The 16,635-nt window shown below is 47.7% G+C and overlaps 1 protein-coding gene across 11 annotated transcripts in view; it reads left to right on the top strand.

Moving 5' to 3' along the window:
* The window catches only part of NKTR (natural killer cell triggering receptor), a 78,681-nt gene that overhangs the window by 53,284 nt on the left and 8,762 nt on the right, over positions 1–16,635 (top strand). For 5 of the 11 annotated variants that reach the window (XM_063924355.1, XM_063924356.1, XM_063924365.1 and 2 more), the window contains 4 exons: positions 5,138–7,870; positions 8,687–8,794; positions 10,872–10,934; positions 13,525–13,611. In XM_063924355.1, coding sequence (XP_063780425.1) covers positions 5,138–7,870; positions 8,687–8,794; positions 10,872–10,934; positions 13,525–13,611 — 2,991 coding nt within the window. The remainder of the gene's footprint in view (positions 1–5,137; positions 7,871–8,686; positions 8,795–10,871; positions 10,935–13,524; positions 13,612–16,635) is intronic. The other 6 variants (XM_063924359.1, XM_063924357.1, XM_063924361.1 and 3 more) reach the window with 6 other exon arrangements.

The following is a 16,635-nucleotide window of genomic DNA, read 5'->3' as shown; positions in this document are numbered from 1 at the left end:
ACTACCCTATAAGGGGGATGTATTGTTTGGGGATGGGCTGACGGACCTGGTTTCCACAGCTACAGCAGGTAAATCAAATTTTTTACCAAATATTCCCCAACAGCAAAAGAAAGTAACACCCTATCAGATGCAGTCCTTTCGGTCGCACAAGTCCAAAAGAGGTCGGGGATCCTCTTTCCTCGCCAGGAGAGTGCTCCAGCAACACGGTTGGATTCTAAATCTACCGAAGTCACAGTTGATTCCGACAACTCGACTACCGTTCCTAGGTATGATACTGGATACGGAACAAATGAAGGTCTTCCTCCCAATAGAGAAAGCCCAAGACATCCAGAACATGGTCAGAGACCTGCTAAAACCGAAAAGGGTGTCAGTTCACCAATGCACTCGAGTTCTGGGGAAAATGGTGGTGGCCTACGAGGCCATTCCCTTCGGAAGGTTCCATGCAAGGACTTTTCAATGGGACCTTCTGGACAAGTGGTCCGGGTCCCATCTGCACTTACATCGGAAAATAACTCTGTCCCCAGGGACCAGAGTGTCCATCCTGTGGTGATTGCAAAGTGCTCACCTCCTGGAGGGTCGCAGGTTCGGAATTCAGGATTGGATCCTGGTTACCACGGACGCGAGCCTCCGAGGATGGGGAGCGGTCACACAGGGAAAGACTTTTCAGGGGCTTTGGTCAGACCAGGAGTCCTGTCTACACATCAATGTGTTGGAACTCAGGGCCATTTACAACAGCCTTCGACAAGCGGAGAGTCTTCTTCGAAACCTACCGGTTCTGATTCAATCAGACAATGTCACAGCAGTGGCTCATGTGAACCACCAAGGCGGGACAAGAAGCAGAGTCGCGATGGCGGAAGCCACAAGGATCCTTCGCTGGGCGGAAAATCATGTAAGCGCTCTGTCGGCTGTCTTCATTCCGGGAGTGGACAACTGGGAAGCAGACTTCCTCAGCAGACACGATCTCCATCCAGGAGAGTGGGGACTTCATCAAGAAGTCTTTGCAGACGTAACACGTCTTTGGGGAACTCCTCAAATAGACATGATGGCGTCACGCCTCAACAAAAAACTTCGGAGGTATTGTGCCAGGTCTCGGGACCCTTAGGCAGTAGCAGTAGACGCACTGGTAACACCGTGGGTGTTTGAATCGGTCTACGTGTTTCCTCCTCTTCCTCTCATCATGAAAGTGTTGAGGATCATAAGACGAAGAAGAGTACAGACGATACTCGTTGTCCTAGACTGGCCTCGAAGGGCCTGGTACTCGGATCTACAAGAGATGCTCACAGGAGATCCCTGGCCTCTTCCTCTGAGGGAAGACCTGTTGCAGCAGGGGCCCTGTGTATTTCAAGACTTACCGCGGTTATGTTTGACGGCATGGCGGTTGAACGCCGAATCCTAGCGAAAAAGGTGATTCCGGTAGAGGTCATCCCTACTTTAATAAAGGCTAGGAAGGAAGTGACGGTAAAACATTATCACCGTATCTGGCGAAAGTATGTGTCTTGGTGTGAGACCAAGAATGCACCTACGGAAGATTTTCATCTGGGTCGTCTTCTCCACTTCCTACAGACAGGAGTGGATATGGGCCTGAAATTAGGCTCGGTTAAGGTACAGATTTCGGCCCTCTCGATTTTCTTTCAAAAGGAATTGGCTTCTCTTCCAGAAGTCCAGACGTTTGTGAAGGGAGTGCTGCACATCCAGCCCCCTTTTGTGCCTCCAATGGCACCATGGGACCTGAACGTGGTGTTGCAGTTCCTAAAATCACACTGGTTTGAACTGCTTAACAAGGTTGAGCTGAAATTTCTTACCTGGAAGGTGGTCATGTTGTTGGCCTTAGCATCAGCAAGGCGAGTGTCAGAATTGGCGGCTTTGTCACACAAGAGCCCCTACTTGATTTTTCATGTGGATCGAGCTGAATTGAGGACACGTCCGCAATTTTTGCCTAAAGTGGTTTCTTCGTTCCATATGAATCAACCTATTGTGGTGCCTGTGGCTACAGGTGACCTGGAGGATTCCAGATCCCTGGACGTAGTCAGGGCCTTAAAAATTTATGTAGCCAGGACGGCTAGAATTAGGAAAACAGAGGCTCTGTTTGTCCTGTATGCGGCCAATAAGATTGTCGCTCCTGCTTCGAAGCAGACTATTGCTCGCTGGATCTGTAATACGATTCAGCAGGCTCACTCTACAGCTTGATTGCCGGTACCAAATTCGGTTAAGGCCCATTCCACTAGGAAGGTGGGCTCTTCTTGGGCGGCTGCCCGAGGCGTCTCGGCATTACAACTTTGCCGAGCGGCGACTTGGTCGGGGTCAAACACTTTTGCTAAATTCTACAAGTTTGATACCCTGGCTGATGAGGACCTAGCGTTTGCTCAGTTGGTGCTGCAGAGTCATACGCACTCTCCCGCCCGATTGGATGCTTTAGTATAAACCCCATGGTCCTTACGGAGTCCCCAGCATCCTCTAGGACGGATCCTCTATTGGCCGCACAGGACTGGTACTCCGCCCTACACCTGTTAGTAGCGGAGCCTTGGCCCCTGCCACTACGAGACGATCTGCTACAACAGGGTCCTTTTCTTTATCCAGACTTATGCAGGCTACGTTTGATGGCGTGGCTGTTGAAAAGGCCATCTTGAAAAGGAAGGGGATTCCTCGTACGGTAATACCTACTATGCTCCAGGCTAGAAAGTCAGTCACATCGTCTCACTACTACCGCATTTGAAAGGCTTATGTAGCCTGGTGTGAACGTCGAGCGTTTTCTCCTTCAGTTTTTCACTTAGCCCGCCTTCTCAGTTTTCTGCAGGCGGGTTTCTCGGCAGGGCTACGATTGGGTTCACTAAAGGTTCGGGACTCTGCTCTTTCGGTTTTCTTCCAGAAGAGATTAGCCTTGCCGGAAGTTCAAACCTTCTTTCAGGGGGTTCTACGAATACAACCTCCCTTTTGCCCTCCGACAGCACCATGGGACTCAAACTGGTCCTCTCTCTTCTGCAGTCTTCGTTATTTGAGCCTCTGGAGTCGGTGGAGATGAAATATCTCACCTGGAAGGTGGTCCATCTACTGGCTCTGGCTTCGGCCAGACGGGTGTCGGAACTTGGGGCTCTCTTGTCGACCTCCTTACCTGGTGTTTCATGCAGATAGAGCGGAGCTTTGTACTCTCATGTCTTTTCTCCTGAAGGTGGTGTCTGATTTTCACATCAATCAGCCACTTGTGGTTCCGGCCCTCTCGGAGGACTCTCCGGATTCGAGATCGTTGGATGTTGTCAGGGCGCTCAAGGTCTATGTGGATAGGACTTCGGCTATTTGGAAGTTGGACTCCTTATTTGTTCTGTACGATGCTGCCCGGCGTGGTTGGCCGACTTCTAAACAGACGTTGTCCAGATGGATTCGGCTGACCATCAGATAAGCTTATTTGGCAGCTTCTCGAGAGCCTCCGTCTTCAATTTCGGCGCACTTTACGCGCTCTGTGGGGCCCTCATGGGCGGCTGCCCGCGGGGTCTCCATGAATACTTAGTCGTGCGGCTAACTGGTCAGGCCGACATACGTTTGTCAAATTTTACAGGTTTGACACTTTTGCGGCCTCTGCATCGCAGTTTGGCCTAGCGGTTTTACAGGAATCTCAGCGCTCTCCCTCCCGTTTTGGGAGCTCTGAGACGTCCCCATTGTAACTGCGCTCCAGTGTCCCCTAGTGGATGAAGGAGAAATCAGGATTTTGGTACTTACCGATAAATCCCTTTCTGCAATTCCACAGGGGACACTGGACGCCCACCCAGCGCTGTTTCCTCCTTTTTTCACTTAACGGTTTGCAGGTCACTGTGTGACTGCTATTGTTGTTCAGGTTAACCTTTTTTTCTAATAGGCTTCCAGGTTTGCTTAGTGTTATCCTGGTTTACATGGCTTTGTTAACCTCCTCTACTTTAACATTCGTCTCTTCCAGCTCTCCTCGGGCACAGCTTTACGTAGACTGGCTTGGAGGAGGGACATAGTAGGGGAGAAGCTAGCCACGGTGTTAGAGTTTTAAAGTGCCAGCTCCCAGTTACTGCCTACTATATCCCCATTGTAACTGCGCTCCAGTGTCCCCTGTGGAATCGGAGAAAGGGATTTATCGGTAAGTACCAAAATCCTGATTTATTATTTGTACTGCTTAATATTAGATCCGTTCAAATAATGGACATATAGTGTTGAAATAAAGAGAAGTCTCCGCCAATACAAATATTAAAAAAATATGTATGCACACAAATACGCATAGCAATACAGCCACAAATCTATACGGTGCCATCTGGTGTCCCTATAGAAAAATTGTAAAATGCAGATAATTGTAAGCTCTCGAGAGCAGGGCCCTCTCCACTATTGTACCTTTCCTTCTCTTACTTACTCTGTCTTATTCTCAATACTCCCTTTGATTGCACCTAACCCCTGGTTTTCTGTATATACCCTGTACTTGTCCTTTGTTGTCTCAAACTGTAATTTTCTTGTTTTGCTCATTTGTTTATGTACTCTGTAATGGGCTCTGCGGACCCCTTGTGGCGCCATATAAATAAAAAATAATTACTCTAACAAAATGTATTTGATATACCACAATTAGGGTGTAATATGAAAATATACAAAACAAAATGTTTAGTGCTACTTGGTCATAATACACTCTAGGATAGTGAACAATGCTCTTTAGCTATGCTTTAGTTTCTTATTTAGGAAAATGTTCGAACCTATCACTGTTCCGTCCTTGTGAAAGAACAGGGGAAATGTCGGTCGCTGCAGCGTTTGCACCACCAGATGCCGCCGGCCAATGATTGGATCAGTCAGGCATGTTGGAAGATTTTTCATGCCTGACCATCCGAGTATCACTGGTGGTTGGCGGGCATCAGACCTGGCCAACCTGTGGCTCTCCAGCTGTTGTGAAACTACACATCCCATCATGCAGTTTTGCTATTAAGGAAAGCTAAACCCGTGGCAGGGAATGCGGGGATGTGTAGTTTTAAAACAGCTAGAGAGCCAGAGGTTGGCCAGGCCTGCACTATGCCGTTATCCGTACGATCCACCGATAAATCTGAAGCTTGTGATAATTGCATAATGTATGCTGGGCTATAGTGTGCACATGTGGTTGCTTTTGTGTTTAAAGTTCCAAAACTAATTATAACATTTTCTTCAGGCTCAACGATCGTCTGTCCAGTCGCTGGGAGGAAGGAAGTTTGTCTCAGAAATCAAGTTCCTGGTCACATGACGGTTATCAGTCCGACGCAAGCAGAGAGCATACTTCCCGCTCCAAGGCTCGGAAGAAAGATAAGAAGATAAAACATAAAAAGAAATCAAAAAAGGTGAAACATGCAAAGAAACACAGCCTGCCCAAGAAGGACCAATTAACGGGATCCAATCGAGACGAGTCTTCAAGCCGGAGGAGAAAGTCTTCACAGGAACGAGCCAGGAGATCTTTGTCCAGGTCCTCCAAAGACTCTTCAAAAAAAGGCCGGTCTCGGTCAGTAAAAGAGCGTAGATCCTCGGCTCATTCCAGCAAAGACTCTTACTCGAATTCCCGATCTAGATCTTACTCTAGAGAGAGTCAAAATTCCAGGACCGCCTCAAAATCCACTTCTCGTTCTAGAAGCCGCTCAAGAACTAGATCTCAAACAAAATCAAAGTCAAGGAACAGAAATATGTCTGGATCACAGTCCAACACACTTTCTCACTCTTCTTCCAAACAAATAAAAACTACTTCACCATCACCCATCAAAAAACGTTTGCCTGCAGTGGGAAGTAAGCAAATTGCTGTTGGTGAGCCAGGAGACTCCGCAGTTAAGCAGTCCATTAAATCAGCTGATGAACCTGTTACGCCGTTTGTAACCACAGACGGTGTTTGTGTTTCTTTAAGCGACAGTCCCCCGCCTTCCAGGTGGAAGCCTGGACAGAAGCCCTGGAAACCGTCTTATGAACGAATTCAAGAAATTAAGACCAAGGCCTCTAATATTGTTCCTTCGCAAAGCAGATATGGTGCTAGCAATACCAAAGGGGGCTCACACAAGAAGCATCAGACAAGTTCAGACAGCGAAGGTAGTTCTTATTCTGGCAGAAATTCAAACTACTGTCGGAAATCGAAAAATCATTCTTCCAGGAGCAGGTCTTACAGTAGATCTTACTCTAGGTCCAGGAGTAGAAGTAGTTCATCTTCTCATACTGAGGGCGGTTTGTCATCATCCTACGATAGTTCATCGTCCAGCGTGCCTAATGATTACATTGTTCTTATGGACCCTTCCTTGTCAAAGAAGAAGACTGAATCAAAAGCCAAAAACAAACATTTGAGAAGCCAGCATCATCATAATGAAGGGGAACTTGGGAAAACACTTTCTTCAGAAAGCACGGGGAGCCGTTCTAATTCAATCTCCTCTTCACCTAGTGATGAGGATGAAATTACTAAACGATTACTGAAAACAACCAAGGCATTGCTTGATAATAATACTAACTGCACCAACAAAAATATAGCTATAGATGATGCTGTTGAGGCCTCTAAGATAGACCAGCAAAATTCCAGACCTCAAGAAGACTGCACAGAAGCAATCATATCTGACATAGACAAAGTACTGAAAAGTGACAAGTTAATAGAAACAGTTGGAAAAGCAAACCAAGAGGCATCCGTTTCCGATTCCCAAAATATAGATATTAGAGAAGACTCCATGTCATCCGGGAAAGAAGAAGGCGAGGCCAGCTCAGAATCTGACTCAGAGGCCATGAAAGAGTCTAAGGCATCACCATCCGCTACGTTGTCCGTACATGCTTCCGGAAGTGTTTCCGAAAAAGTTATCAAAACTGCGTCGTCCGAGAGCTCAACGCCAGAAAACAATAAAAGCAAGTCAAAGAAACGCAAGCACCGCTCCAGCAGGAAAAGCTCGAAGAAAAGCCATTCGAAGAAGACAAAGGATCAATCCAAAAAGAAAAAGGAAAAGAAGCAGAAATCTCAGAAGAAAAAACAGTCGTTCCACTGGCAGCCTCCACTTGAGTTTGGGGAAGAGGAGGATGAAGAGACTGCGGGTGGAGAGCCCGATGTACAAATTAAAATTGGCGATCAAAAAGATTTGCTTCTCAATAAACAGTCTACAGAGGCCAAGAACCAGTCCAGTGAAACTCTGCGGGTAGATAAAATTAGCACTGTGCCGATCAAAAAAGAAATTTCTCTGACGCCTGCAGCAAAGGCAAACGTAACTGAGCCTTTATTAAACTTGGCAAAAAGTCCACTTATACAGGTAAACACAGCTAAAACATCCACTGATATAAAAACATTTACTTCACATCGATCGATGAACCCAATGAAACTGAAACTGGGAAAAAAACCTACAGTGAGTACTAAACCAGGCCCTGCTATTGTAACCTCTGACCAGGTATCTCTACCTTCAACAAATGTTGCTTCTGTCTCAGGAGACAATATACAAGTCAAGGATGAAAAAACTCCAATTACCCAGCCACCACTAAATAATGCAACAAGTTTGGAAAGAGTTGAGGCTGGTGGTTCAGAGTCTGCAGCTGTGGATAATAAATGGAAACCTGTCCAAGGCCCTACTGTCTTACAAACCGTAAAGCCTCCTGAAACTCCTGTAACTACTCCCGCAGATCAAGAAAAGAAACCGCAGGGCCTGAGGATTGAGATTAAAAGTAAAAACAAAGTAAGACCTGGTTCCCTTTTTGATGAAGTCAGGAAAACGGCCCGTCTAAACCAGCGGCCCAGAAACCAGGACAGTTCCAGTGACGAAAGATCTTCAAGCGACGGTGAGAAGAGCCAGTCAGGTAGCAAGGCCAAGTCTCGAAGCAAATCCCGATCGACGTCAAGTCACAAGTCAAGATCTCGGTCATACAGCAGGTCCAGCAGCCGATCTCACAGTTACAGCTCTTCATCTAGGTAAACATGTTTACAGTCTCTGCCATAAGCGCATCTCATTAAGCGGTCCTAATTTTAAATAAGTTATTTAGCAACGTATGTGAAAAACACTTGGTGGAACATGTAGACAAACTTGATACCCCTTTAATCTCTGATAACTAGTCTGACAGTTCTGACTTGTAGTGACAGCGGTGTGATGGTGGCGGTGGCTTCCTGATTGAATGAAGGAAACCAATTCAGGGAAATTGGGAATGTTTAATGGGAGAGGTGACAGGCAAGGTGCAGTATTCATTAATAACCTGAAGGTGTCACTGTAGTTGTTGAAGAGGTTTGACAACAACAACATGAGCAATAGAAGTTTCAGATGGTTCTTTTCTCCTGGCCACACATGTTGCCCACACTGGTGATTGGTCAGCTATCGCAGTTCAAAATGACTGACATTTATCCTGCCAAAATTGACAAGGTCATTATCGGTCATTTTGGTAAATATGGTCGTAAGATGACCACTAATCAACCGGTTTGTACCGTCTGTGTGACGGACGCAGAGACCGTTGAAGCCCACTCTACCGTAGCACTAATTTGTTGGACCTCTCCAGCTTTGGCCACCCACGTGTGAGTGATGAAAGTGGAGAGTTGTCCAGTGGCTATCCAGTCAAGTGGCAGGCTCCTGGCATGTGTGGCCATCTTCTTATATCCTTTCTACAGTCATGATGATCCCTCTCATTTATACCAGTTGTATAATGATGGAAATTATTTCCTCTGATTGTGGATGGGATAACTTGGACTTTTTGAGTTACATTTAGTCTGAATTGATCTTATGTTTGATCTCTGGTCAAGAAGCTATACCAGGAGTCGGAGCAGAAGACGCTACAGCCGCCACAGATCACGGACCCGGAGCAGGTCTTATGGCAGTTATAGAAGTCGTAGGTACGGCAGATCTGCAAGGTATTTTCTGTAAATGTTCATTTAAAGCAGAACATGATCTGTAGTGATGACGGAGATCAGAAGTGCTTGTAGTTCGGTGATGTTCAAGTCCGCAATTCAGAAACATCTGCAGGACAATGCCACCCGGGGTCTAAACCAAGCGTGGACAATATGTGGCTCTACTGCTGGAGGGCCACAATTTGTCTTCAGCTTTCAGGGCATGCTGGGACTTGGTTCCACAGGCCAAACCTGGGCTATTTGGTCATTGTGGGTGGCTTGTTTTCCTAGTACTCACATCTTCTAAACTCTGCTTCTCAGACACAGTGTCATTGTTTTACTGTTTTGTTTTAATGAGCAGTATTCTATTAAAGTGACCCTCATCTGGTACAGGGACTGCACAGTGCATTTCCTGCTGGCGGAGGACGGCGAGCTGATCGGGATGGCCCGTTCCATAGCGATGCAGTTACAGGCTCCCTTGTTCCATGTATGTGTGTGATATGTGCATGTGATGTTTCTCTTAAATAGTTCTACTTTAGCATTAGTCCTTTCTCCACCTGGGTATCGCGACAGGTCATCCTTGACCTCCATTGAAACAGTGACTTTGAGGACCACTTCTGCATGGAGATGATGCTTCATAGTAAATGCATTAGTTGCACATAAATGATTTACAACATGGGTGCATGATGGGTGTTGGTCTACAGGATCCCGCCGTCTAGGATGCCAGTGGTCACAAAACCAACAGCAGCATCTTGGCGCTCAGAATCCTGACACATAGTGGATAAGTATGCTAACCCCTCCCCGTCTAACCCTCCCTTCCTGAGGCCTTACCATAACCCCCTTTCTTGCAGCCTAATCCTAACTTCCCTCCCTTTGTGACTAACCTTAGTACTCCCCCACCCTTCCCGGAAACCTAACCATGACCATCCCTGGCATACTTACATTTGGAATGTTGTCTGTCTGGATTTTGACCGGTACAGGATTCTGTCGCCGGTGTTCTGACCGCCGGCATGCTAAGCGTCAGGGGGCCAACTCCGTCCCCATGAGGGATGTGTGATGTGTGCCTGGTGTAAACCAAAAGCACGTGCTTCCGTTGTCGACTGGAACGCATCTGAAGCTCTGCTTACAGGCGGAAATACGCATTTCCCTAATGTGATATGACTTGTCTAATTTCTATCAAGCTGCCGTGACATCTATGGCCCTGCCGCGCTCTCTCCCCCCATCCTCTCTGCCATCCAGGGCTGCAGTGTCATTGGGCAGGCCCAAGCTGTGCTCCACCATGCATTGGGGGGGGGGGGGGGGACAATGTCTGTTTCTCCGCTCCTCATCTATCATCACATGACATTCTGAAAGCTGTGAGTCTCTGTATGTGTGTGGCAGCCATTCTGGTCTGTTCTCCAGAGAGACTTTGAAGAGGAGATAATTATTTGTTGACTGATGTATAAAAAAATAGCAAAATAACAGATTTGTGTTTGAGACGTCCTTAACTTGCTATTTAAAAAACAAAACAAATTGAAGACTAAAAACCTACGTAATATTTGCACATTTTCTTAAATAACCCCTATTGACCACCTGGTGCTGTTTCCTCTTTTTTTCATTGTGTTTTATCCCCACTGCAGCAGTGAAATGTTTTTGTGGGTGTTATTTCGTTAGGCGGCGTTCAGTAGAACACAGTAAGACACACAGCTGTAATGGGTCATTACACTTTACCATTTCTTTATCCCTTTCCTGACTCCTGTGTCTGAGAGCGGCTTGGTTTAGGAAACTACCACGTTTCATGATAAGTTAGCCATGAGGGGCGAAGGCGCTGGATATCTGTGTCTTCGTTTTACCACACCGGTGTTTGTGAAGAGGAGCAGACAACGGTGGACATTTAGGCAGAATGGGGTTAAGATAATTAAACACCTGGTTGCTATGAGTAACACAACTTTTTTTATTTATTTATTCTTTAATAAGCGTCATGTGTTCTCAGTACCAAATGAGTTGTACTAACGTTTTACTGAAGTTTTCCAGTGCAATAAAATAAGTCTACTCATAAGTGTTCTTGGAACGCTAGGCTGTAAGGGCAAGTTATGTAATGGCGTTTCTCTTCTCATTCCAGTAGAAAATACAGCAGAAGCCGCTCAAGAAGTGTCTCGTATGATCGCCGCCGCAGAAGATCCAGGTATGTCGTCCTCTCTATAGACCTATCACTGTTCAGGGAGCACAAGATTGGCAGCAGTCCAGTTGCATTGTGCCATCGGTGACTTCTTCTGGCTGGATCCAATCAGAGTACTGGCGGTCGGGATGCCGGCAGTTGGAGTACCGATGCTGGAATCCCGACACTGGTCACAGCACCAACGCCGGGATCTCGCCATCGATCGCAGTGCCGCTGCCGGAATCCTGGTTGCTGGCATACCGACCATAAGTATGCCTAGGTGGGTTAGGGTCAGGCTGCTGGGGGAAGGGACGGAGGGTAAGAGTCGGGTCCATAAGAGTCGGGTCCATTCCGACATGCAGTTGTCGGAATGGACCCGACAACCCCTATTCAAAGAGCGGCCAAATCCGACTGTCTGATTTGGCCGTTCCCAGTGTCCTGCCCTGCCGCTGCTGTCAACGGCTGCAGGGTGCGCTGACAGCAGCGGCGGGGGGGAGCAGTGTGCGACGGCCGGTGGGGGAACAGCGTGAGGCGGCCGGCGGGGGAGCTTCCAGCGGCGGCCGGAGCTGGCAGCGGGATTGATCTGTGCGGCGGCGGAGGAGTCACTGCAGGTACTATCATCCCCTTAGCCCGCCGCACCGCTCCCCGTCTCCTCGGATTGAGTTTGTCGGAAAGGGGTCCAAAACCTGTCGGATTTGGCCCCGTTTCCGACAGCATCAGGTGGATTGGCGGGTATTCCGCCGATCCACCTGCTTTCCGACAGCATTGTCGGAAAATATGTGCCCCTATTGAATAGGTCTGACCCCCTTCCGACCTATTCCAGTTGGAAACTGCCGTCTTTCCGACAATGCGGCAGTTTCCGACTCTTATTGAATATAGCCCTTAGTGTTAGGCTGCCGGGAGGGAGGGTAAGCGAGCAGGATTAGTGTTAGGCTGTGTGAGGTGGGGTAGGGGTAGGGTCAGGCTGCGAGACATGAGGATCAGGTGGGTAGGTTCAGGGGCGCTGGAATGTTTTTAGGTTGGGAAGGGGGGGCGTAGAAAAAAAAATATTTTGGCGCCCCCATGGTGCGGATGAGCACTTACCTGCAGATCCAAGCGGGCGGCATCTCCTTTAAAAACAGCCTGCTACCGCAGGGTGCTGTGTCCTCCTATCTTCGTTGTGTCCTAGCCGCTGCCGTCTGTCTCTCCTTCACAGACGCATTACTGGGAGGAGGTGTGGCCAGGCTGGGACATCCCGGGACCATAGCCACGCCTCCTCCCGGTAATGCAACTGTGAAGGAGAGACAGCCGGCGGCGGCTAGGACACAATGAACGAAGATAGGAGGACACAGCACCCTGCGGTGGCAGGCTGTTTTTAAAGGAGATGCCGCCCACAGGCAGGGCCGGTGCTAGAGTGTTTGGCGTCCCCCTGCAAATTATAAATTTGCGCCTTCCCATCCATAAAAAAGGGACAGCCCGCACTCCAAAAAGGGGTGTGCTCACACAAGGAAGGGGAGTGACCACAATGGTACCCACAATTAAAATTATGCCACATAGTATTACAATCTTATTCGCATTACCCCAAACGTAGTGCCCCTGATTTAAATTACGCCACAAAATAGTGCCCATTATTCACATTACGTCACACAGTAGTGCCCCTTATACACGTTACGGCACACAGTACTATTCCTTATACACAATGCCCACAGTAGTGCCCCTAATCAGAGGTGTAGCTAGGTGCCATGGTGCCCTGAGCAAAGGTATGTTTTTCAGCGCCACCTCCTCTGTATTGAATTGGTGGCATCGTACATTTGAACAGAAAAAGATAGTTTAGAAATCGATGACTGGGCCAGTTCTAGACCTTGAGGAGCTCAGGCCGAAGGTTTTCTTTAGTACCCGCCATGCTGCAAACAGGGACAGTGCGCGCCGAAGGCGCGTGAAAAAAATATAGGGCCAAAGAATAGTACCAATTTACATTAACCCTGTACAGTAGTGTCCGTTAGTCACATTACTCCACACACACTGACCACAATCCCCCCCTACTCGAATTGACCCTGGCTGAGGAGCTGAGCCAGGGCTGGGGACTCCGTAAAGGACCAGGCACTGCAGATTTCCCCAACTTTTTCCATAAGGGGGCGTGGCCACGCCTCCCGCGATTAGGCCGCACCCCCAAAACGGCTCGGCAGCAGCGTGTAGCTACGTGTGTGCTGAGGGGAGGCCGCACACAAGGAGGGGCTGTGTGGGTAGGTGGATGGGAGGGAGAGACCGGCGCTACACGCTGCCAGCTCCGCCGCTACCTGTCATCCAGTTTGACAGACGCAGCAGCAGGGTAGCAAAGCGGGGAGAGCGCCTCCCTGCTTTGTATACCCTTGCTGAGCGAGCAGCGCCGGCTCTGCTTGCGCCTCTGTCATATTTGGGGGGGCTTGCCGCGTGGCCTGGTGATGAGAAATATGACACACTGATGATGTTAGAGGGGCATACACATGTTCAGAAAGGACAAAACCATGGCAGGAAAAAGGGGTAACACCGGCTGCTTGTAGCCTGCACAGAGGAAGTCTGAGGCTACAATCCCTTTAAACGCAATTGTATAATCAGCTGATTTGTGTTTCCATGTCTCACGTGTGCCATCCCGTTACAGGAGCCGATCATACACCAGCTATGACAGCCGTAGCCGTAGCAGAAGTCCCGCCCACTACAGATCACGCAGCTATGACAGGCGGTCTAGGTACGTTGAATGCGATAAAATGCGAAGCCATGTGTTTAATGCACAAATTTTGGATAGGTGTAACACCTAACAGCGCTCAACCCCTCAATCTTGTATGCTTCAGAATTATTTGTTAAGTGGTCTGATAAGAATGGTGCTCCTGTGTAAACTGAATGATAATGACTAATTGATCGACTTGATATTTTATTAATAAGCCAGTAATACTGGACATATGGAAATTAGTCCGTATAAACTTAATAGTGTCAGTTCAATGCAGTGGGGACATACGGTTTGGTCCTCTGCTTTTTAAAACCCATGTTCGGTAACCTGCAAATGGCAAACAATTGTTCTGGTTTGGGAACATAAGTCTTATATTCCAGGCTGTGGCTAGTAGTTCTGTAATATCACTTCAAATATGAGTGTCCTTATTCCTTTTAGGGATTTGTAGCAAAGTCTCTGTGGTTGCTAACCTGGGCAGAGAATGGCGTCCCGTATCTCTGTAATGTGTTAGACAGCAGCAGAAGTTGTAAATAGCAGAGGACAAAACCATATGTCCCCACTGCATTGAACTGACACTTTCCAGACCACTTAACCAATAATTCTGAAGCACACAACACTCAGGGGTTGAGCACAGTTAGGTGTTACACCTATCCAAAATTCATGAATCTAGCAAGGGGGACTGGACACCCCTGTAACGAGCAGCACACCCCTAATACTTGTACTCTTCCACCACAGTGCGCAGACCATCCATTTCTCTGTTTACTGCACAACCTTATGTCTGGGTGTCCAGGTCCGTTCTTGGCCCCCTGCTGTTCATTATATTTATCAATGATCTAGGAATAGGCCTGGAAAGCACAGTGTCAATCTTTGCAGACGACACTAAACTGTGTAAGGTAATTAACTCAGAAACTGATGTGGAGTCTCTACAGAATGACTTAGTTAAACTGGAATTCAGGGCATCTAAATGGAAAATGAGGTTCAATATAGAAAAATGCAAAGTTATGCATTTTGGGACAAAAAACACACTTGCATCCTACAAACTAGATGGAGAAAATCTAGGGGTAACTTTGGTGGAAAAAGATTTGGGGGTGACCATAGGCTTAGTAACAGTACACAATGCCAAACTGCAGCAAAGAAGGCAAGTAAAGTGCTTGCGTGCATTAAACGGGGCATTGAGACCAGGGATGAGGATGTCATTCGGCCGTTGTACAAATCATTGGTACGCCCACACCTGGAATATTGCGTTCAGTTCTGGGCCCCATATTACAAAAAGGATATCGGGGAACTAGAAAGAGTTCAAAGACGAGCTACTAAATTGATTAAAGGGTTAGAGACACTGGAATATGAGGAGAGGCTTGCTAAATTAAATATGTATTCACTAGAAAAGAGGAGACTAAGAGGGGACATTATTAATATCTGCAAATATGTAAAGGGTCATTACAAGGAGTTAGCAGCGGATTTGTTTATTAAAAGAACTCTGTATAAGACGCGTGGGAACTCGCTGAGCCTAGAAGAGAGAAAATTCCGTACACAGCGTAGGAAAGGGTTCTTCTCCGTAAGGGGAATAAAGATTTGGAACTCACTGCCGGAGAAGGTAGTAATGGTAGACTCTGTAATTGCATTTGAAAACGGATTGGACAAATTTCAAACAGGAAAATGTGTCAAGGGCTTTAGTATTTAGCATATTGACATTAATATTCTGAGAGTGGTTGGAATCATTGCTGTAAATCGGTACTAAACCATTACTTCAGCATGCACAGTATAATATGAACAGATTAACGCAGAATACAGGTTGAACCCGATGGGCATTTTGCCTCTTTTCAACCTCACTGACTATGTAACTATGTAAAATATAACAGACATAGACGTAAATTCTTCTGAATACAATTAAGGGTTTGTTACAAGGCATTAACATTTCTCTGACGTCCTAGTGGATGCTGAGGACTCCGTAAGGACCATGGGGAATAGCGGGCTCCGCAGGAGACTGGGCACTCTAAAGAAAGATTTAGTACTATCTGGTGTGCACTGGCTCCTCCCTCTATGCCCCTCCTCCAGACCCCAGTTAGAATCTGTGTCCGGCCAGAGCTGGGTGCTTTTAGTGAGCTCTCCTGAGCTTGCTAATAAGAAAGTATTTTAGTTAGGTTTTTTATTTTCAGAGAGCTTCTGCTGGCAACAGACTCTCTGCTACGTGGGACTGAGGGGAGAGAAGCAAACCTACTAACTGCGGCTAGGTTACGCTTCTTAGGCTACTGGACACCATTAGCTCCAGAGGGATCGAACACAGGACCTGACCTTGTCGTCCATTCCCGGAGCCGCGCCGCCGCCCCCCTCGCAGAGCCAGAAGACAGAAGCCGGCAGAAGCGGAGAAGACATCAAAATCGGCGGCAGAAGACTCCTGTCTTCACATGAGGTAGCGCACAGCACTGCAGCTGTGCGCCATTGCGCCCACACTAACCCACACACTCCGGTCACTGTAGGGTGCAGGGCGCAGGGGGGGGCGCCCTGGGCAGCAATTGTTACCTCCTGGAGAATGCTGCATATAAACAGTGGCACACTGTTATATGTATGAGCCCCCGCCATTTATTTTACAAGAAATCGCGGGACAGAAGCCCTTCCTCAGCACGCACCAGCGCCATTTTCCTTCCACAGCTCCGCTGAGTGGAAGCTCCCCAGGCTCTCCCCTGCAGAATCACGGTAGAAGGGTGAAAAAGAGAGGGGGGGCACATAAATTTAGGCGCATAAATCATATTACAGCAGCTACTGGGTAAACACTAAGTTACTGTGTAATCCCTGGGTTATATAGCGCTGGTGTGTGTGCTGGCAAACTCTCTCTCTGTCTCTCCAAAAGGCCTTGTGGGGGTCCTGTCCTCTTTTAGAGCTTCCGCTGTGTGTGTGGTGGGTCGGTACGCGTGTGTCGACATGTTTGACGAAGAGGGCTATGTGGAGGCAAAGCAAGTGCAGTTGACTGACGTGTCGCCGCCGACGGTGCCGACACCTGATTGGATGGATATGTGGAAGGTGTTAAATGATAATGTAAACTCCTTA

This window comes from Pseudophryne corroboree, chromosome 5, assembly GCF_028390025.1.
Source record: "Pseudophryne corroboree isolate aPseCor3 chromosome 5, aPseCor3.hap2, whole genome shotgun sequence".
Lineage (NCBI taxonomy): Eukaryota > Metazoa > Chordata > Amphibia > Anura > Myobatrachidae > Pseudophryne > Pseudophryne corroboree.
This window is presented reverse-complemented; position numbering and strand designations above follow the sequence as displayed.